A 21945-nucleotide genomic window follows, 5' to 3' on the forward strand; every position below is an offset into this window, starting at 1 on the left:
ACCGGGGTCCCAGGCACCCCAAGATGTATTCTGTCGGCGCGCAGAAAGAGTCACCGGGGTCCCAGACACCCCAAGTGATAATTTGTCGGTGCCCAGAGAATGTCGCTGGGGTCCCAGACATCCCAAAACGATATTAGATCGGTGCTTGGAGAGTCACCGGGGTCCCTGATATCCCAAGTGATAATTTGTCGGTGCGCAGAGAATGTCGCTGGGGTCCCAGACACCCCAAAACGATATTAGAACGGTGCTTTAAGAGTCACCCGGGTCCCTGATACCCCTAGTGATAATTTGTCGGTGAGCAGAGAAAGTCGCTGGGGTCCCAGACACCCCAAGACAATATTCGGTGCTTAGAGTGTCACCGGGGTTCCTGATACCCCAAGAGGACTTTCGTCCGTGCATAGAGTCGCCGGGGTCTCAGACACCCCAAATGTTAATTTGTCGGTATGTAGAGAAAGTTCGTGGGGTCTCAGACACCCCAAGACGATATTAGATCGGTGCTCAGAGAGTCACCGGGGTCCCTGATACCCCGAAACGATTTTTTGGCGGTGCACAGAGAGTCGCCGGGGTCGCAAATACCCCAAGACGATATTAGGTCGGTGCTCAGAGAGTTACCGGGGTCCCTGATACCCCAAAACGATTTTTTGGCGGTGCACAGAGAGTCGCCGGGGTCCCAAATACCCCAAGATGTATTCGGTCGGTGCGCAGAGAGTCACCGGGGTTCCTGATACCCCAAAACGATTTCTTGGCGGTGCACAGTGAGTCACTGGGGTCCCGGATACCCCAAGATGATATTTTGTCGGTGCACAGAGAAAGTTACCGACTGTGCTACGTGCACGCGGACTTATGGTCACGTTGGGGTATCTGGGAACCCCAAAAAATCATGACTAAAAAAAGACATGACTAGTCTTGTTCGATTCATAGTCACTGCCTTGCTGAAGAATATTCTAGAATAGATGGCAGTACGTATTCACTACATCCGTTGAAGGCAACAAAATGGTCGTGTAATTCTATCGTCGAGTGAACGTAAAATTGTGAGAATAAACGTTGCTTTAGTCGAAACACTAGTATACAGAAAGTATCTGCGTTCATTTAATTTGAAAAATGACTGCGATACCTGGTACTGTGGCCTTTGACGAATATGGACGTCCTTTCATTATTCTTCGTGACCAAGAGAAACAAAAACGCCTAACCGGCATAGATGCAATTAAGGTAAATTAGCATCTCCGTATAATCTCTTCCGTTCTTTCAGATTAGAAAAAGCAGTAATAATTTTATTCTAAGCACTTTATTGATGATTCTGTTGAGTCTAACAATTCAAAGATTTCATCAATGATTTCTTGGGGCGACCACGTGAAGAAAAGAGCAATGGCGACGATTTGGGCTTGGCAATTCGTTAAAAAACTAAAAATCTATCAACCTAAATCGATTTAATTTTGGTTGATATTATATTCGTTGTTTCCTTAAATTGTATTTAAAAGATATATTTCGATTATTGCTTAAGAAAATTGTAATTTATGAGAGGTGTTAATGGCAATGCTTTTGCCCATATAAGGAAATCAATGAATCCTATAAAACAGTCCCACTTGGTCATTTTGTATGTAATATGTATAATAAATTAATCATTTTTTAATTATAGTCACATATTTTGGCAGCCCGTAATGTGGCCAACATTCTCAAAACCTCCTTAGGACCTAAGGGTCTTGATAAATTGATGGTGAGCTGTGATGGAGATATCACTGTAACAAATGATGGAGCAACAATTCTGAAGAACATGGATGTGGACCATGAGATTGCTAAATTAATGGTTCAATTATCACAGTCTCAGGATGATGAAATTGGGGATGGTACTACTGGAGTAGTTGTGTTAGCTGGTGCCCTTTTGGAACAAGCTGAACAACTGCTAGATAAAGGAATTCACCCGATTAGAATAGCAGATGGTTTTGAAATGGCAGCAAAGTGCGCAGTAGATCATCTGAAAGAAATTGTAGATGAGTTTGAGGGCAGCACAGAAAATTTAGAGCCATATATTGAAATTGCTATGACTAGTCTTGGTTCAAAAATGTAATAATCATGTTTTATGTCTGGTTGTGTTTATTGTTAGCACATGTTAGCAATACTTTCTTCATTTTTTTTTTCTAGCATCAACAAGTGCCACAGGCAAATGGCAGAAATAGCTGTAAATGCGGTATTTGCGGTTTTAGATCCTGTTTCGCGCGACGTGAACTTTGAGTTGATAAAGGTAGAAGGAAAAGTTGGTGGTAGATTAGAAGATACTGTCTTAGTCCGGGGTGTTGTAATTGACAAAGACTTCAGCCATCCTCAAATGCCAAAGGTAAAGACAATTTTTAGAACAAGAAATTATTAATATCTCGATTCGCCTAATGATGACGAAAAGAAACAGAGAAGGGTGAAGATTCAGAAAAGTTGTTTAGTTTATTTTCAACGAACCCTAAACTGTTCCCTCGGTTAATTTCCTATTAACCTTCGGAAAAATGAAGGTTCACGCGAGAGTAACTATTCAATGATCTGATCTTTGCAGTGGCTTCAATGATCCAAAGATTATGAGAGCTGAAGGCGCAATAACTATATTTTTTATTAATGAATTTTTGAAAATCGTAACATGAAAAAGAATTGTGCGCTTTATTACAGAGGTTGGAGAATGTTAAATTGGCAATTCTGACCTGTCCGTTTGAACCGCCCAAGCCGAAAACGAAACACAAGTTGGATGTTACCTCCGTCGAAGACTACAGAGCGCTGCGCGATTACGAACAAGAAAAGTTCACGGAAATGGTGAAGAGGGTTAAAGATGCCGGAACAACCCTTGCTATTTGTCAATGGGGATTCGATGACGAGGCCAACCATCTTCTTCTCCAAAATAATTTACCAGCAGTCAGATGGGTTGGTGGGCCAGAAATCGAAGTAAGTTCTACCTCCCTCGATGCATATTTATTTTGCCCGATGATGACGAAGCGCAATAGAAGAGGGTGAAAGTTCAAGACAGCTGGCTAATGTCATTTTCAGAAATTTTTCTTTTTCCCGTATTAGTGTTCTATTACGAGAATAAACGGAAATTCTGTAAACGCGGTAGTTAGTAATCTTATCGTTCGCAGCGGCTCTAATGATCGTAAGATTATGAGATCTGAGGGCTTAATTTTTCTTCCTTCCATTTGTTGGTTCAAAAAAAAAAAGAAGGAACAAAGATGTGAGACAATACTGAATATTTTTATAGCTAATCGCCATTGCTACCGGTGGTCGTATCGTTCCGCGTTTCGAGGAGTTGACACCAGAGAAACTTGGCCATGCAGGCATCGTCAGGGAACTAACTTTCGGCACGACTAAGGACCGAATGCTCGTTATCGAAGAATGCAAGAACTCCCGAGCGGTCACTATTTTCATTCGCGGTGGTAATAAAATGGTAAGTGGTATTTAGTTAAAGCGAAAAGTAGCAAGGAGAATTTCAGCGGTATTCCAATATACCTAACTGACCAGACACCTTGCAAAAATAACGCGTCATGATAATTAATTGAAAGCTCAATCTAAAATGAATTTGATTGAGCTTCGTTTATCTGATGCTACAATACTTCATAAATTCTGTTCGATCGATCTGTATGGAATATGTACGGATTTAAAAATTTATTTTAATTTCTCTTTTAAGATTATCGAAGAAGCCAAACGAGCTATTCACGACGCCCTGTGTACAGTTCGTAATGTCATTAAGAGCCAACTAATTTTATACGGTGGCGGTGCTGCCGAAATATCTTGCGCAATTGCGTGCACAGCTCAGGCAAACAAGATCAGCACTTTGGAGCAATACGCGTTCCGTGCGTTTGCCGAAGCTTTGGAAGCCATTCCAATGGCGCTCGCTGAAAATTCCGGTCTTTCACCCGTAGATACCTTAACCGAAATAAAAGCCCGCCAAATACTCGAGAAGAATCCCAGTTTTGGTATCGATTGTATGAATCGTGGCACTGTCGGTAGGTATCGGTATTCCTTAAAATCCTTCCTCCTTACCACGGATAGCAAATAAATAATTGTTTATCATTACAGATATGAAATTGCAAAACGTTGTCGAAACATTGACCAGTAAAACGCAACAGATCGTATTAGCCACACAATTGGTAAAGATGATACTTAAGATTGATGATATACGTTCACCGAGCGATGCCGGTGATGCAGCCTAAAGATTTCCCGTATTTCTTCCTTCTACATTGAATTATTGTACGAAGAGAATCAATTATAATATTTAATTATACCTCACCTCTTTTGCTTCCTCGAGCTTCATTCACATTTCTAATAACTGCGTTAATTTTAGTTAATATTCTTTCATCGGTATAACACAATGATAATTTATACGATAATATTGTGATACAATGCAAATAAAATGTTTTACTTTTACTAACGTTCTTCATTTTTTCTTTAACCTGGGTACATTAATTAATTAATAAGCATGAATGGTATCGGTTTTTTTCATCAACGATCATTCGTTTATTTTTCATTGTAGGAACAAATAAATTTTTGTCACATCGAGTCAAGGTATTAATTATGTAAACGGATTTTTTTTTCTTTTCTGTACACTCCGGGTTTCCGAGGAATTTCGTTTTCGAAAGATTACGGGCAAAGCGTAAACGTAAATGCAGACCAACGCAGGAAACAGAATTTGGTTAAATTCTACTAATAAAATGGCACAAAATACAATCGCTTGTACATTATGGAGCAAAGTAGGTTTCCCGAGGAAAAATGGCAATATAGAACTCTGAAAATCCTAATTTTGACGATATTAATATTAAACGGCTAAGGGAAGAGACGAGAATGTGGGGAAGAAGAGCAATGGCCATCGAGGATCATCCACCGTTTTCCTTCTGGAATCCTGCTATGCTCGATGCTGTACATACATATAAATTATAATAACAATATATACCTCTGTCTTTCTCTCTCCTTCTCTTTGCTCTTGTATTTTCTGCCTTCTGTGTCCGTCCTCGCCAGACCTATGGTTATTCTTTCTCGTATCACAAAATATACAATCTATATCCAACGTAACGTTATTAATCTCTCACCATTCCTTCATCATCTTTTGTACATATTAAGTACATCTCCAACAGACATCCGATAATTACATACAGTTCTTGCTTGGAGTTGCAATAAATTGGCCTCAACTTTCAATAGACTAATCGAGAAACAACGCATTTCTTAAACCTCTTTAAATCATCGGTAACAACGTTTCTGTATTTCACAATACAGAATTCGGCACTTCGTTTCGCAATTGCATCGCAGCCTCGTATCTCACTATTCTCGTTTACAAATCTACATCGTTTATTTTCTTTTATTCTATTCAGCAAGCTCCAGCAGAGCCTTATATTCGACGCGATCCTTAAGTCTTTCACGTGTAATCATTAAGAAGAACGAAAATGAAATCTGTATTCGCCGTTCGTAAAAGGAATCCTTTAAATCGACACGTTTACGCAGACAACGGTAGGAATGATACTTTGTTGAATACAAATTACTCGAGTAAAAAAAAATATATATAAAACGATGATTTCGATGACCCGCTCGATGCGTTATCTAATTTGTTTTAGCCAAAGTTGTTCAGCATAGCTAAATTTCTTTTTCTCCCGTATTTCTGTTGATATTTCTTAATAAATAGGCTATACGAATTTGATTACTCGTTACTCAACTAAAAGTTACATGCGCAGCAGGGTCTCTAAGTTTCTCATTTACTATGATTACACTTTTTTGAGCATGGGCAGGTGAAGTACTTCCGGTATCTCAATATCTTCTAGCCGAATGTCTGATGGGTTGAACGGGAATCTTACTGGATATGAATACATCAGATCCATTAACAGCTGAAAAAAAATAACAAATAATGAATAATATCTTCTCCTAAAAGATATCTTCACAAATTCTTCAAACTTACTTGTTCGTTGTTTTCACCGCGTTCGTTCAATTTCTCTTGTACCTTCTTGATAAATGAAACCGGCACGCGTGTCTCGAAATCATCCGCAGGTGTGTACAAATTTAGAATTTTAACTATTTGATTAGCGGACAATTTATTACACATTTCGCACACGGCCTCTACATCGTCGTCTGTTTTACGAGCTTGCAACAACTGCGCTGCTTGTATGATCGGTTGAAGGGCTGCTGATGCTGGCTCTAATCGTCGATCTCTTCCCCATTGTTCCAAGTGGCTCAGATTGTACCTGAAAAAAAAACGAAATCATGAAGGCATAGTTCACGTAAGTATAATCAGGTGCAAAGTAGACCCCTTCGATCTTAGAAAATTCGAGGAGATCCTAAGGAGAGCCAAGGAAGAAGTGAGAGTGGAAGAAGGCTAGTAGCAGAGATTCTAGATTCTAGATTATATTAATAAAGTAGAAGTGCTAAATTATAATGAAAAATAAAAAAATTCCACGAACCTTATTTGCATACCCTTAGTCCAATGGCACAGCTCGTTCCTCAGGAGCAAATTATTCAGAGCGCTGGCACACATGAAGTAGAAGAGTTGTTTAAACAATTGTACTACGATTTCAGCATCTACGCCATGATACTGAAGCGTTTTATAGACGGAAGTGAGTTCATCCAATAGTTTGTTAAGTTTCTGTTGGGTGGATTCTGGTTCTTCTCCCATGGAAGAGGATCTTGCTCGGCCAGGTTTATTAGAATTTAAGCCTGTGATCGCTTCGTGTTCCAAAAGAGCAGGGACCGTCAATGCCTGGATCCGCTCTCTAAGATTCGTCATGATATTGTTGAAGATCCAAAGCGCCACGTTACTCAACACGACTCTATATTCGCTTAAATCGAAATTCCTTAGACACTGTTCGTTCTGTCTTGGAGTGTTCTCATTTTGGAATGGTTTGTCTCCGGAATATTGTTTCATATTGTGCAACAATCTTAAAGTGTTACTGAGCCAGAGAACGCTGGAATCGAAATCCTCGCGTTTCTTCACCACTCGTTTTACAGCGTTCAGATAACCCGTTAATAACAAACGAACTTTTTCGTCGTCGTTTATGCAGTCCGTGTGCCTGATGCACATGAAGAGAATGTACGCTGGTAGACCGGGTAGTAATGTTACCGCAACCCTAGGTTTCAAGTCTACGAAATTGTTGAAAATATTTAGATTTGAGATTAACCCATTCGAAATTCGAACCCGAGATAATTTAACTTTGTAAAATTACCGATAACTAGGTGACGTATTATCACGTTGATATCTTCTTTCCTAAACTCGAACATCCCCTCGAAGTCCCTCTCCTTCTTTCGAATAACCGGTACATTACTTCCGTTTTCGGCCGAATGACCAGTGGAAGACATCGCGGAATCGGTCGTAGACTCTGCATTGTATGGTACTGTGAAACACATTAAATTATTAGATAGATGTTGAATTTTATTACGAATGATTTATGAACAGGGGTGAGTATGGTCTGCGTAAAAGGGCGAGGAAAATGATCACTAGACCACACACTCACCGGCACCCCCCGACGTATAAGGGCGATCCTTCTGTTCCTTAGTATCGTCTCCCTCATCTTTGTCAGCATTTAAATATTATAATATTTTAATGGTCATTTTCAAACATCATTTCATGGTACTACACCTGATCACACGGTGACTCACATATTTCTATGAAACTAAGATTTATTGATTGATAAAAAAGTATGTCAAATATAACGCCAAAATTTGATAAAAATTAAAGTAGATTTTTTTGTAAGTTCAAAAACAGTACATGATATCATTACCTTTTTTAGAATTAAAAATTACCTGAAGAAATGCATGAGTCACTTGAAGTGTTTTTGTTGCAGATAAGAAAATTTCTTTTCTTTTGATATCTATCTGAAATGTTCAATTATACTCACAGCCTGCATCCTTCAGACGTTTCGCAAGTATCTTGCATTGTTTCTTGAATTTCCTGCATTCTTCCGCTATTTTGTCGTATTTTTCCTGTAGCTCCTATTTTTCAAATCAATATATTTAATAAGCATAATATGCGACATTTACTATAACAGATGATCAGAGTTTTACCAAGTTTTCCGAAGTTAGCCTCGCAATTTCGTGCTGCATGTAAGCCTCGGTTTGAGTCTGTGGGGATTTACTCAAATTTAGGGATAATAATTTCTGTTGCTTTTCGATTTCCTCTTGCAGCCTGTCGACTTCTGCTCGGTATTCGTCCCTTTGGCTTCGCCAACTCTTCTCCTTCATTTGAATCTCATCCTCCAATTGTCTTCACGAATGAACACAAAAGATTATTTTAATTCATCGTTTAATTCTTCAATTAAAATTATTAATTTAACACGTTGATTGCTGTGGAGGACACCACTTACCACCAGCTATTAGCTCAAATCTAATCTAATCAAGTAATTAATAGAGACGACAAATTTTGGATAGCATTGTTATCGTATGTATTAATAATACAACACGTTCATAATGAAAAATAAAAATGGCTATTATCACAATGGCATCCAACGTGTTAAATATGACAAGGAGATGTCACTCTCTCGAGCCTAGCGCTAAATGATAATTAGTAAATGAAATATGTTTTATGCAGCTGCCACTGTGTCAGCAAATCTCAGTAAAATGATGTTCTGGATCATGAAAGATCGCTAAATGAATCTAGTCGGAGGTATTCGCGTCAAAATTATCTTAACTCACTCTCTGGTGGACATTTGCCTTGTCTTAAGTCTACTGAAAATCGACGAGCATGCACAAACGACAAAACACGATTAGACACTATGCCGAATCTTCCTCCATCAACCGACGACACTATTCGATTTACCTGTTTATCTTCTTCTGCGTCTCGAAGGCCAACACCAGCTCTCCATCTTCGTTAATGATGTCCACGTCTCGGCCATAATTCGAGCCTAAACTCTTCATTCTTCTCGTGTTATCCGCCAACACGCTGTGCAACTGTATGCATTCTTCTCTTCGTCTCTCGAGTTCTTCTTGAAGAGCGTCGAATTGTCCTGAAATGGAAATCATTTATCGCGCTTTTTCACCGTCGTCCATATATCACTTTTCCTAAGGATAATTATGTGCGAGATAGAAAGAGAGAAGCAAAAGAAAAATGACCAATTTTCAACTGAAAATTTTTTTATTGCTTACAATGTTATAAAGGATCACATAAAAAAAAGGTAGTGCGACACGAAACATTTTATAAAGCGTTTGCATATACACATCGAGAATGTGCATAAATCAAATAGATAAAGGATAGGGAGGAAATAAAAATCAATGGATACACAGTGTATTTGTGCACGTATTAATAACCACACCTTGGTTAATGGAAGTACAATAAAATAAAAATAAAGTAGAACAAGCGAAATAAACAGATATCAGCGTGAGAGAAAGCAAAAAAAGAAAAAAATAGATTATAGTAGTCGATAGAGTAAGTAATGAAGGATTTTCTTAGCGCTGTAAATTAAGGAATTACCCATGAGATTCTGTTGTGCACCGGATAGGCCTGTAGAGGTGACGCTTTTCCTCAGCGAGCCTAGATCCTTCTTCAACTGAGCATTCTCCATTTCTAGTTCTTGTAGCTGTCAAATAAAAGACCTCGGTGTTACTCGTCAAAATTCTGAACAAATAATTTAATTTTCTAAATTACCCTGAACGTGTCCTGTGTCCTCGAATTCTCTTCGGGACTGTCCCGTTCTAAATCTTCCACCATCCTGATCAATCTACCCTTCTCCTTTTCAACATCCTTCAGTTTCTGTTGAAGTTTCAACACCAGACCGATGTCGACCGGTGCATGTGCTGGTCCATTTGTTTCTGAAGGTGATTTATTCGGTTGCACCTCTCCATCTGGTGGACTGTCCGATCTTTGTTGATTCCAATCGATGGTTTCCACTCTCGAGTAAGGAGTCGAAGAGGATGCTGTCGATCTTACCGATCCGTAACCCAAATCCTTTGAAATTAAAAATAAAATTATGAACACAATTACAGTGCAAGGGATAGAAATATGTGAAATGAGCGTACGATATTCTGATCGTCCTGAGGCAGTTCTGTGGACACAATTTGTCCACTGCTGCTGGAAGCATTGCTGAGGGAACGGGAATGAGCCGGTGCATGCATCGCGAGCTTCTGCTCCAACATCTCCGCATGTTGCTCCAATTCGTGATACTCTTTCAGCAACTTCTGATAAGCGCCACGATCCTGATCCTGATCCAGCAGGAGGAGATCCTTTTCTTGTTCCAATCGGTGCTTCAAATTCTCTTCAGCGCCGCGTTGATTGTTCTTCAGCTTCTCGTTAGCGACCGAAAGTTCTTTCCGCAATTTCTCGATCTCGCCCTGAAGCTTCTGATTCTCTTGTTCCTTCTCCTGAGCGGTTTTCTCTTTGTCCTGAGAAAAAATCAATTCATCAGAAAGGAAATAATTCTATGCTTCTTAATTTTGAGTACCTGCAAAATATCCATCTTCTCGTCCCTTTCGTTCTTAACTATATCCTGAATCTTTTCTAATTCTTTTTCTTTTTCTATTAATATAGCGTTCAATTTTCTATTCTCAGATTCCACGGTCTTTAGTCCTTCCAGCTTGTGTTTCAAGTCTACCACGTCGTGCTGAGCGTTCTTTAATATCTGATTCTCTTTGATCTGGAGAAGAATAAGTGAAAATCTTTACTGTTAAAACCTGTTGATAAACGTTAAAAGTAATTAAACATACGAGTTCAGTAATCTTCTGCTGTAACGTGATGATCTTCTTCTCCAACCCTTTGTTCAACGACTTCACGTGTTCCACGCTTCTAGCTTCAGCCTTCAATCTCTTAAACACCTTCTTCGCGAGATACCTTCTCACGCAAGCCTGAACAATGACGATGTTCTGCAATTTCTTCTTGCACGCCATTCGAACGAGGTATCCTCTCGCAAATCTTTGAATCACAGTCGCAGCGGCGTTATCCTTCATCAATTGATACCTTTGCCTCGCCATCTTTCCTCTGCCATAAGTCTGAATACCGAGAATTGTGCGTTTTATTCGAAGGAACCGTCGTCTCTTCAACCAACCCTTGACTCGTGCTTGAATTTTAATCGCGGCTCTTTCTTCCCTCACTGCCTGAGCCTTTTGCCTAGCGATGTAGCCTCTTCCGTATCTTTGGAGACCCAGAACGGCGCGTCGGATCTTCTTGTATCTACTGCGACAAATTAGGCCTCGCACCGTTTTCTGTATCATAATACAAGCGTCTCGTTGTCGTTCAGCTCGCCGCTTCTCCAGGTAAGCCACTTGACCGGCGCGGAAGAGAACCTTCGTCTTGCCGAATTTAAACTTGTCCTCGTCCTTAATGTACCTATTGATTATATTTTATTAATGGAAAATCAAGAAACATGGCACATCCAAAAATTGCCATTCTAAATCTCTTAGAGAAATAGAAATACTATATTTCTTCTTTAGCTTATTAGAAAACTTCAACGAGGTATTATGTAATAAATACCGAAGAATGGATTAATTAATGATAACTGACCTTTCCAATATTCGTCGACAGGTTTCCCTGAGATCATCGCGTCGGATGTCCTTGAACTTGCACAGACTCCTGTACCTGAGGAAGAACTCGCCGTAGGTCCTCTGACTCGGGAAGCCTGCTGCGGATATCCTGATCGTCTCGAGCACACCGCAAGCTCGCAATTGTTGAACAGCACGAACTGGATTATACTCGAAAGCTTCCTTGGTGTCGTTTGGTTTAATGCAACGCACGTAATGGGGGGTGGTTGCGTTCAATGTCGACATCAACATGTTCAAGGAATCTCGGAATTGAGATCCTACCTACAGATTTTATTTTACAGATAAAAATCTATACAAATCGTCTTCTTATTAAAATATTACCGTTTTCTTATTTTGTTTAGGAGTACTGGGTGCCGGTTTCTGGGCGGATATTTTCACTCTGACATTCGGTGGTACCATCAGTTTTGGATCCTCGTCGCTGAACAGCTTCTTCAGTAATTTATTCTAAAAATAATTAATTATGAGGGATCTGGTAATCTAAGGGAAATAGTTAAAATAATTAATATTCATTTTTCTTTGCGTACATCTCCGTTGCGCAGCACGTCGACCTGTTCCTCGATAACGGTATCTCTATTTTTTTCTAAAAATCCAATCGTCTCGTAACGCACTAAATCAGCAAAATGATGAATCAGGAAGGCGGATGTTCCGAATCGTGGTTTCTCAAAGTGCTTCGATTTGCCACATTTCGCGTAAAGTTTCTCGGCCCAAGAACTATCCGAACCTTTTGGCATCTGTTCGTCAAACGATTGTTCAATAATTATATCAAAATAATGAAATATAATAGTACGAATAAATTTACCGACCCTACATTCTTCGTCCAACAGATCCAGGATACCCAGCTTTGTTTCAATAAGATCGATACAGGGTTGATTGTCGTAGAAATCGATGAAAGTCCACTCGATTTCCTCTCTGAAATATTCTTCCTGTTCCAATTTGAACACGTGCTGATTGAACTGTTGCTGAAGCTTTTCGTTAGCGTAGTTTATACAGAATTGTTCGAACGAGTTCACTTCGAATGTCTCGAAACCATAGATGTCGAGCACACCGATGAAGCATTGGGGTTTGTTCTGTGATTGGAGGGAATTATTGATGCCGGTTACGATCCAGTTGAATAATTCCGCGTAAATATGTTTCGCTAAAGCGTCTCTCGCGCCGATCGCTTGTTCAACGTTCATCGGTTTCAGAAACACCTCCTTCATCGACACGATTTTCCGGTGGCACAGCCACTTCCGCATCGCGTTCACGTCGGTGCCCAATAACTCGCAAATCGTCAATAAATGTTTATCCGACGCCTAAAAGTTAAATCACGAAGGAAATATTGAAATTACAATTTCAGCAAATTTCGTATGCAAATGTATAAACGTTCACGGTTTATCAACGCGTATATTTACATGAATGTAGCTGGCCTCGGTGTCGTTCTCGTGGCTCGAATTCAGAGCATCAGAATTCCCTATCCTAACATTTCCCAAGTGCATTATGGCCGCTAAAATGCGAAGCATATCGTCCTGCTGTTTGGACGAGAATCCTAGCATGGTAAAAGCAGTTACTGTTTCGTCGAAACACGCCAAGTCGTCTACGCCGTCTATCATCGGGTTGTTTCCTTGATTCAGATAGTGAAACTGATTCTGATGATTTAGGTGTAAGTGCGGAAGCCGCGCCGCGGCAGCGCACATCTGGTAGAATATATGGTAATTCCTTTCCTCGTGTGCCTAGGAAATTTGGAAACCATTAACGGATAATGGGAATTAACTGTCACTCTCCTGTCACTGATTATCCACCTGAAATAATTACTATTAAGATAATCAATTATACCTGAAAGACGACCCTCGATTTCTCCAGAAGATATGTCCTCATACTGGCACCGGTGATGTGATAATGTTTATTAAACTGAATCTCGATGAATTTACCAAACCTCGAGGAATTGTCATTTCTCGTTGTCTTCGCGTTACCGATCGCTTCCATGATTGGCAGGGAAGCGAGCACCTTCTTTTCCACCTGTGTCTCGGTCGTTGAACCGCCGACGGTAGCGAAATATCGCATCGTGTATTTCGCGGAAACTGTTTTCCCGGCACCCGATTCCCCGGAGACGATGATGGACTGATCGTGACCCTCTCTGCGTTTTAAAGAAAAGTTGATCAATCTCGGAGCAAGTTTCGAGGAAACGATTATGAATAAAACGTGAACCTTTCCAATTTCGTGTAAGCCTCTTCGGCGACGGCGAATATATGGGGCTCCAAATCGCCCATCGCTTGACCCCTGTACGCCCATATCGTGTCATTCCCGTAAATGGGTAGCTCGTTGTAAGGATTAAAGGCGACCAACACGATACCGCAATACGTATAGATGCAGTGTCGTTGGAAGCGGATTTGGAGATTGTAGAGAACCCCCGGCTCGTGGAGAAACGATAACGACGTCAAATTATTTTCGCCAATAAGTATGTCCGGGTTCCTCAGTGGCGGTAGATCGGTGTCCGATTTTATTTCCAAGACTTTCGTCTGATTCGAATCGTCCGTGTGGACCTTCAAAGTGGGCTGCTTTAACTTGTAATCCTCCAGGAGCAGCGCACCTTCCCACACTTTTTCTGGATGTGGTACCCATACCCTGCCACCCTATCGTCATACGTTTTATTTCAGTATCGAGGCTTTGTTTTATCGTCGAATGTTTTATTAAAGATTTACCACCTCGACGATATTCGTGGGGAGAAAACGCAAGTGGGTAGAATTGCACAGGGAGAGAAAAGAAATGCTTCAGCACGGTCGTTTAAGTTTCATGAGTGCAATGTTTGATGGCATCGCCTAAAGCTCTACTTTCTGTATGGCAACATTTTCAACAGTGTGAACGAGCTTGCACGAGTTAATTACTTAGCGTTGAATTTTCCTTCTTTTCAAAAGATGACCTGCTTTTCCATTTTTGCGAGCGCTACGCAGGGAAACGAGGTCGCCAGATCGATTTCGACGACGGCCGCGCCAAATCAGAGGATTCGTTATCGCGTTAAGATTGTTATTGCCTTTCAGTCTCGACGAATGGATTTAATTTTCATGCTTATCGTTTCGTATATCGTTAGCTAAAGATCGATGATCTCACCGGAATGGAAGCGTCGCTGATTCAAATTGACGCTTCTTTGAGCCTTGTAACGGTATCGACGAAATTATGTCTGAACGAACCTGGTGCTATTACGAATGAGACACGAAACGCCGAAATTTACTGTTACCGAGCACACACTGGGCTGTTCCAGGAAAAAAAGAAAGACAGAAAAAGGAGCAGAATTACGTGATTCGAAGGAATATCGAGCAACGGTAAAATTCACTCCACCTTCGTACCTGTTCTTTCCTAAGCTGTCAATCTTACGTCAGAGAAACTGGTTGTAAAAGACAATCGAAAAGAGTGAAACGTTTGATATGTTGTCTTCAAACAACACGGTGATACATTCGTATGTGGGTCAACCACGCTCGGGGAGAAGTGAAAAATAACCGTGAACTCTCACGATCCAATCTTGTGTACCAATTATTATACAAGACATTGGTTGGATGACATTAAGAAAGAAAAAAAAATAATTAAACACTCGTAGCATTGTCAGTAAAAATTTATGTTCACTGTATATTTCCTAAGGGAAATTATTTTCTTGTTTCTATTTTCTTTGAAAACTGTATGGCGTTTAGAGAGGTACGTTCAACCATGAAAAATTCACTGTAATTCCAGTAATGATCGCTAATGCCTACGTTGCGTTCACCGCGTCCTTATTTTATTTTTGCCTTTCGAGGTGACCCGTTTGCTGACTTAGCAATCCTAAATTGCACAATTGTGAAATCACCGGCGAACGCATCTCTGTGAATTCCAGAATTTCATAACGTGCAACGACTTTCGCTGGTTAGATTGAAAAGTCAATGGGACATGTGAAAAAGAAATGTTATGAAACATCATCGTGATAGAGGATGACAAATGTTAGTCAATGAATCATTTCGAAGATTGATTGAATTCGATTCGATTACGTAACAAGTTAATCCTTTCACTGAGAAAAAAAAATACAATAAAGAATGAACGAATCGTCGAAGTTTATATTATTTAAATAATTTTGAAATTTTTCATTCGTCGATTACTTTCGTTCGTCTATCAAAGAAATGATTTCCCATGCTTTCTATGTTACGTACCGAATAACGATTACTCTTCAGAATCTTACTCAAGGAATAGGCACAGAAAAAGGCTGAATTCTACCGGGTTCCCACGGGGCTCGTTAATTCAAAAGCTGGCCAGAACGAGAGTGAACCACGCATGGTTACCCATGACAATCGGTAAATTCAAAGATGAGAATGAATACCTAACTTTCCCTCCCTTTTTCTCATCGTGAATTAATTAGAAGGCTCTCCGGCTTCTCTTATGCTACTGGTATATTGCATAATTACTAATTAGCTATGCAAATCTTGAGTCTCTAATTTTCGTCGCGTTTCAGTTTTAATTTAATCCCTGGATTAAAATAAGCTGCCGAAGGATTCGATCGAAAGAAGAAGAAATTTTAATGATATTCTCGAGGCACGTATTCGGATGTCGTAGACGGCAAACATAAGGGAAGCTTCGGTCTGAGCTTCGCCAACCGATCTACGGCTTCTGTCGCCGTTTCACCCACGACTAGTTTCTATGTTCCAAGCTACATGCAGTTAAAACTTTGATATCGCCCATTACTCAAACGATAAGTCACACTTAATAGAGTATCCGCAGTGTCTATAATGAAACTTCCAGATATTCGATCGACGTTTACATCGAATAATGATTTCCGATTTTCCAATGGAAACGTTCTACCTTCTACTTTTCAATTAAGCACAAAAACATTTGGAAAATTAAAGATTAGATAGGATAACGATGACTATAACGTAATGCTTTGTTTGGCGAGAAGAGGTAAAATTATTTATAATATTCACGTTACAAGTAGAAAGAGGAGGGCAGAGCTTATAATCTTATCAACAGCCACAAAGCCACTCAAGAATGAATCATTCTGTCACACGTTCCTCCCACAAACTGATACGACGTCCACGTTGTACGATACGATTTCACATTTCGAATTCAGAATTCGTATTTCGACACGTTTTATCAATGTCGAAAGACGATGGAAATGTTTTTTTAAGAAACGAAGATTGTAACGTAACCAAGTCGGACAATTGATGCAATTAGATGGTGGTGGTTCAGGTGTACTTGAAACACGATCATACGTATTCCGTCTTAAAAATGGAACACGATTTATCGTACAGTTGGTCGACGAGTTTTGCATAACATTTATAATCGTTATTTACGACGTAACATTCATTAATATTTGCTTTCGCATTGTTTGCCTTATCTGCTTCCTCGTTGCAATTTCAAACTTCCGAAACGAAGCAAGAATTTGTAATTTTAATAATTTTTATTATTTTTGCGAGTTATAGAAGAGAATATTAATGGAAATATACAGGGGTGGATTGGGACTTAAATTTTTACTGAGGAATTAGAGGGCCTTCTTGTAGAATATGGGTCATAATTTTAATTAATTAGTCTCCAAATCCCTAATGACCCATCGGAAATTTTCCGGCACTCCTAATAGCTAGTCTACCTCTGGAAATATACTTCCAGTGTTGGGGGAGCCTAGGGAGAGCCCACCCTGGAACTTATTCAAAGGAAGCCTAAGTTGCACGCAACCGTGCCAAGCAGTGAATTTCAAATGCATTCGAAACGTTATTCTGTAATTTCGAGATCGCTCGACGTGGTATTCGCTGGAAGATCGATCGTCGTAACTCGGCATCGTTGCTCCCGAGAAAGGTGGCGAGTTCTCCGTTATTGAGAATAACCGGGTCAAGTTTCTCGCCCACCTACACTCTTTTTTCACCGTGTACGTTGAAAATTGTCATCGTTGATACCGAATGCTACGTGTCGCTCGCGCCCTGTGCCATCCGACAGTTTCCCTTTCGATGAACCCTTTCGGTGCACGAGCACCTTCTCCAATGTGTACTCGAAACTTTGTCTATCATTCGTTCTACACTATCCGTTCTATTTGCGATGCTATCAACAGCAATTGCGAAGCCTGTACAGCGATAGCGTATCGTGTAAAGTACGAATCATGGTCATCGAATAAAAATCAACGAGCTTGCTTTTCATCCAGCGCGGTTTACAACCGTGAGAACGCGAGTTTACGCTTCTGTTTGTGTCCCTGTTCAGGCAGGATCGCGAAACGGGACGCGTTCGTGGGAGATTGCTAGGAGGAATTCTTGTTTTTCACGGAGGCTGCACAAAAGGACGATAACCATTGTATTTAATCAGACTGTTTTGTTGTGCGTTAAACTGCTGTATCATTGTGTCATCGTACGTTGCACAAGTTGCATGCAAAACATTTACAATGATACCCATTATAATTTTTACAAAATGATTAATTATGGAATTTTTTAAAAATTGAGTATAATTTAGATTCGATCAATGTTTCACGAGTTTGGAATGGAAGAAAGTGAAATTTTCCTAAGCAATTTGTTTAAGGGAAAGTCCGCCTGACCTTTAAGATAAAATCTCACGGAACAAGGAACAAGCATCCACGATGGAACAAGCGTCTTCTCGTGACGGGACACGAAGAAGCAAGGAGAACTACCTATTCGAAAGACGTTTTGCTTCTCTGTCATGAAGAGAAAGGGAACCGTTTGCTAGCGAGCGAAGTCTAGCGATCACGTTCCTCGAACCGATCGTGCGAGCAACAGTTTCGAACGGAGTTACCTTACCTTTAAATGTAAAGGTGCGATCAGAACTTCGGTTCGAGTTTCAAACGTGTTACACTATAAATTATAATTCCATTGTAACTTTAATGACTTCTTTCTGAAATATCCTTCTGAAATTTTTATTTAAAAATGTATTTTGAATTAAGAATAATAAGGTATTCAGAAATATATTATGATGATTTATATTTAGATAAACATCCGCAATCTATTTATCGCCATGGGTTGCGCAATGGTCACTGTATAATTAATTTCAAACGATATTGTGAACTGTGTCGATGCCAGTTTCATACCCGATGAGTTTATTTTATGCTTTAAATAGGAATCGTAATGGTAAATCGTAAAATTGAAGAACCATTTGTAAAGTGTGTCGTGATCGATACAGACCTTCTATGCGACGAATGTCCCTGACTTTAACTGTGTCTACAAGATGGGATCAGTGTTGAGTGTTATCGAATAGTCTATTATTCAACTGACTATGAAAATTATTTTTTAATAGAAGAGAAAAATACTTATTATTATTTTGATTATTAATTATAAATGTGTTAATATTTAAATTGGAATGGTGTTAAAGGTGTGTTTCATAAAAATTGCTGTACGACCTCGGACAACCCTCGCAATTCACCTGACCAAGGCAATAACTCAGCCAAGATGGAGAGTTACCGTACGACCTTAAAGGGGCAGGTTTCAGTTGGATTAAACGCTGTTCTCATCGACTGAATATTCTCACATGGGTCTCTACATTCTTGAAACACTTTATACAAAGGAATTCCCATGGAGGATGAAAATTGCTGAATCAATTATTTGACCATTTCGAACACTATACATGCACGATGGTATTTTCAATAGGATTTTACTTTCTAGAAAGACTTTCTCTATTGATGAAGTTCAATCGAGTGTGATCGAACGTTTTCATCAGGGTGTATTAATTTCTCCGTGATTTTGACCTTTCAACAGACAATTAATAGGGGACGAAGTTCAAAATTGCTATATATTTATCTCATAATAAATGGATCGAAATAATGAAAAAATATGAATGTTTAATGTTAACGAGGCATTGAAATGCTGACCGATCGAGAGCGTACAATCGGTATTCCATGTTCAAGAACATGAAACAAGTGTGACAGACTTGTCAAGAATAGTTTGCACACAATAATCGTTATCGTGTACATCGACCTACCTAGTAATCGTACCTGGTTTTGAACGTAGAATTAAACCTTCAGACTTCGAGCTTTATCACCATTATTGATTTTTGATTCGAAAAGAATCTGTAACTTTACCTATTACTTAATTATTTTTTAAAATAATTAATTTAATTTCTGAATGGGAAACTGGTTCAAAATATTGTTCACTCTGAATATAATAAACTGAGCATTCACATTTCAAGTTCAAAAGCTAGAAATTACATCACGAATGTAAATAGATATGAGTCACTATACCTATCTAACTATAATTAACAATGTTAACTGCTGTTCTGTCGAATATAATTAATTGCCAGCCATCGAGTTACCTTAATTCCATGATCGCATAAAGGTTTTCACTTTCGCTCGAAGGGGATATAAATTAAAATCAACGATGGATTCTTTATAATAAGCAGATTGTACACTTAAGAGTATTACAAATCGCTTGCATATAAAGCTGAAGAAGCAAAACACCTCTGGTGAAAGTTGTTCCTTAGAGGCAACCTGAGAAAGACACCTTCACTTGGAATCAATGATGCGTGCCTTTCGAACTAATTAGAACGATATATTGTCTTCCTAAATAATTAAGATTGTACAGGATCGTTTAGGATATAGAAGAAAGTTGTACTTAATTTTGCAAATCACCCGACTCTTCGCTGTACCATCATTCTTCAAGCGTTCGAAAAATACAAGAAATATTATGTTTCTCCTGCTACAAAATTCTTCAACGAACGTGTAGAGATTGAAGGAAGAACACAATATCATGAACAAACTGAAAATCGATAGAATCTCGGCCAATCTACTTACACCAGCTGTTTACTTCGAAGCGACAAACCATTCTCTGTGCAGTTTTTATAAAATAAAAAGATGTGAAACATTGAAGAAAAACGAGAAGACCTGTCACCGAAAACCTTCACGATTCTACGAAAGATTTCACGAATGTTTACACGTTGGAGTTCTTAGGCATTTGCACGAAGACGTTCTCTGTTGCTTAACGGCGACAGCATATACCGTCGTTTCAAATTCGAAAAAATAAAACAATTTTGCATAATATTGTAGAACGAGTTGTGAACAATTTCATCCAAGTACGCGTTCTAAACCGCATTTCTTTATATAACTAGATGGTGAAATAACAAAGCCCTCGGGTCTTAAGAGAATTGTCGACTGTAACACACAAGAGAATTGTCATCCTTTAACCCTTTCCAACGTCAAGCATGACATGACATTTTGTTTATTTTTTTCTCGAGTGAATCATTTCGTAGCAGGACACATTTGTTTGGTAACAGTAGAAACATTTTCTATGAATCATACTTTCAAAAATTAAAACAGCCAGCAGTCAAATTCCACCTATGATTAAATATTTTATAAAAAAAGGGAATCTATTCATTTTTAATTAACTTTCAATGTAAAGGAGATTTAAAATGAGAATAATAATATAAAAGGTTTCTACATTGGTAATTTTCTATCTTTCCCGCTGAGGTCCCCTATTAAGGGTTGAAATATTCACTCTTGGATGGGGAGGCTGGATCCTCCAATATTACAGAAGTACCTTAAACGTTAAAAAAATGAATTCAAAGCTGATGAATGAAAATACAGTTGATTTTCTTACTGTAAAAATTACTTCCAGTATCAGTAGAACATTCACCGGATGTCTAACTGTAACTTCGATTCAGAAAAACGAAGCAATTAGAAATGTCAACAGACATTCTCGTCACACTGTTGCTAGACTAGTAGAGCAGTTTCAGGAACTGGATCCGAACGGTAGCAGATCGGAGCATAGAATCTGGACTAGTTCCATACCTTAACGTATAACTCCCTCGTAGTCATCGTCGTTCGGTCCAGGTGATCACCTGGGTCAGGTCAGGTACGAGCGAGGAGAGTAGCACCCACAGGCACGCACACAGGACTTCACTCTCACACACGCACACACCTGAGCCACAGATAAGAGTACCTACGACATTTGTCGTCCAATCGAATGTCGTGCGCGCTACGAGCACCGTGATTTTCCTACGACTATACAATACATCCTGGTGTCAGTCGTGTTGCGGTCACGGCATGTTTCTGTTTTTATTTTTTTCTTCTTCTACTACTTGCTGCTGCCTGATTCCTCAACGAGAACTACTTAAACTTAGCTCCGGATCGCCGACGATCGATGGGACCACTTTATCACAAGGACTACTCAACTTTGGTACCACTACCGGGACACTTTCCTGATTGTTTTCACGGGGGATTTTATGATTTAAATCATCGACGATGGACCAGCTGGAAATGGATTTTCGCGAAGGTCGTACGTGCACGTAAACGTCGTACGACGGCACTGCCACCAGCTGGTTCGTTATCGGGTTTAGATTCGGCGCCCCTCTTCGGCTTCTCGCTCGACCACTCTTCAGCTGTCACCTCCTCTTTCCGCTCGTACGCTTACACTAGCCACCTCTCTCTTCGACAATCGAACCACTAGTTCCACGCCATCTTCTAGACGAATGGAGAAACAAAATGGAGATTCCCAGGCCTTGCCACAGTCTCCGCGTCGATTTTTCAAAGAAATTCAATGTTTCTTATCGATTTTTGGGAGATTT

At 39.6% G+C, this 21945-nt stretch overlaps 2 protein-coding genes across 3 annotated transcripts; one reads left to right on the forward strand and one right to left on the reverse strand.

Moving 5' to 3' along the window:
- Positions 1–955: 955 nt before the first annotated feature.
- On the forward strand, positions 956–4395 carry CCT5 (chaperonin containing TCP1 subunit 5). Its single transcript, XM_034322041.2, has 7 exons — positions 956–1209; positions 1637–2061; positions 2140–2332; positions 2650–2919; positions 3230–3415; positions 3656–3974; positions 4048–4395. The coding sequence occupies exons 1-7, from the start codon at positions 1102–1104 to the stop codon at positions 4179–4181; spliced, it is 1635 nt and encodes a 544-aa protein (XP_034177932.1). The 5' UTR covers positions 956–1101; the 3' UTR covers positions 4182–4395.
- A 113-nt stretch (positions 4396–4508) lies between these two features.
- didum (dilute class unconventional myosin) lies at positions 4509–21753 on the reverse strand. Of its 2 annotated transcripts, XM_034322038.2 has the most exons (21): positions 21170–21753; positions 13654–14078; positions 13282–13582; positions 12861–13178; positions 12273–12761; positions 11994–12200; positions 11791–11913; positions 11432–11730; positions 10639–11257; positions 10377–10568; positions 9955–10317; positions 9584–9883; positions 9410–9515; positions 8759–8945; positions 8008–8206; positions 7842–7935; positions 7458–7514; positions 7170–7337; positions 6411–7086; positions 5912–6194; positions 4509–5840 (listed from the first exon to the last, which is right to left on the reverse strand). In XM_034322038.2, exons 1-21 carry the CDS (start codon positions 21194–21196, stop codon positions 5721–5723), a joined length of 5553 nt encoding a protein of 1850 aa, XP_034177929.2. In that variant the 5' UTR covers positions 21197–21753; the 3' UTR covers positions 4509–5720. The 2 variants fall into 2 exon arrangements, with proteins under 2 accessions (XP_034177929.2, XP_034177931.2); XM_034322040.2 differs by lacking the exon at positions 7458–7514.
- Positions 21754–21945: the final 192 nt, after the last annotated feature.

Source organism: Osmia lignaria, chromosome 4, assembly GCF_051020975.1.
Source record: "Osmia lignaria lignaria isolate PbOS001 chromosome 4, iyOsmLign1, whole genome shotgun sequence".
Classification (NCBI taxonomy): Eukaryota; Metazoa; Arthropoda; class Insecta; order Hymenoptera; family Megachilidae; genus Osmia; species Osmia lignaria.

What these genes read in the sequence shown, in the direction of transcription:
- CCT5 (XM_034322041.2), top strand. Translation starts at nt 1,102, where the DNA reads ATGACTGCGATACCTGGTACTGTGGCCTTTGACGAATATGGACGTCCT. An exon ending in ACTAGTCTTGGTTCAAAAAT is followed by an intron (nt 2,062 to 2,139) that starts GTAATAATCATG and finishes TTTTTTTTCTAG; the next exon opens with CATCAACAAGTGCCACAGGC. An exon ending in GCCATCCTCAAATGCCAAAG is followed by an intron (nt 2,333 to 2,649) that starts GTAAAGACAATT and finishes GCTTTATTACAG; the next exon opens with AGGTTGGAGAATGTTAAATT.
- didum (XM_034322038.2), bottom strand. Translation starts at nt 21,196, where the DNA reads ATGACTACGAGGGAGTTATACGTTAAG. An exon ending in CTAAACAAAATAAGAAAACG is followed by an intron (nt 11,731 to 11,790) that starts GTAATATTTTAA and finishes TAAAATCTGTAG; the next exon opens with GTAGGATCTCAATTCCGAGA. An exon ending in TGCACAACAGAATCTCATGG is followed by an intron (nt 8,946 to 9,409) that starts GTAATTCCTTAA and finishes TTTCCATTTCAG; the next exon opens with GACAATTCGACGCTCTTCAA.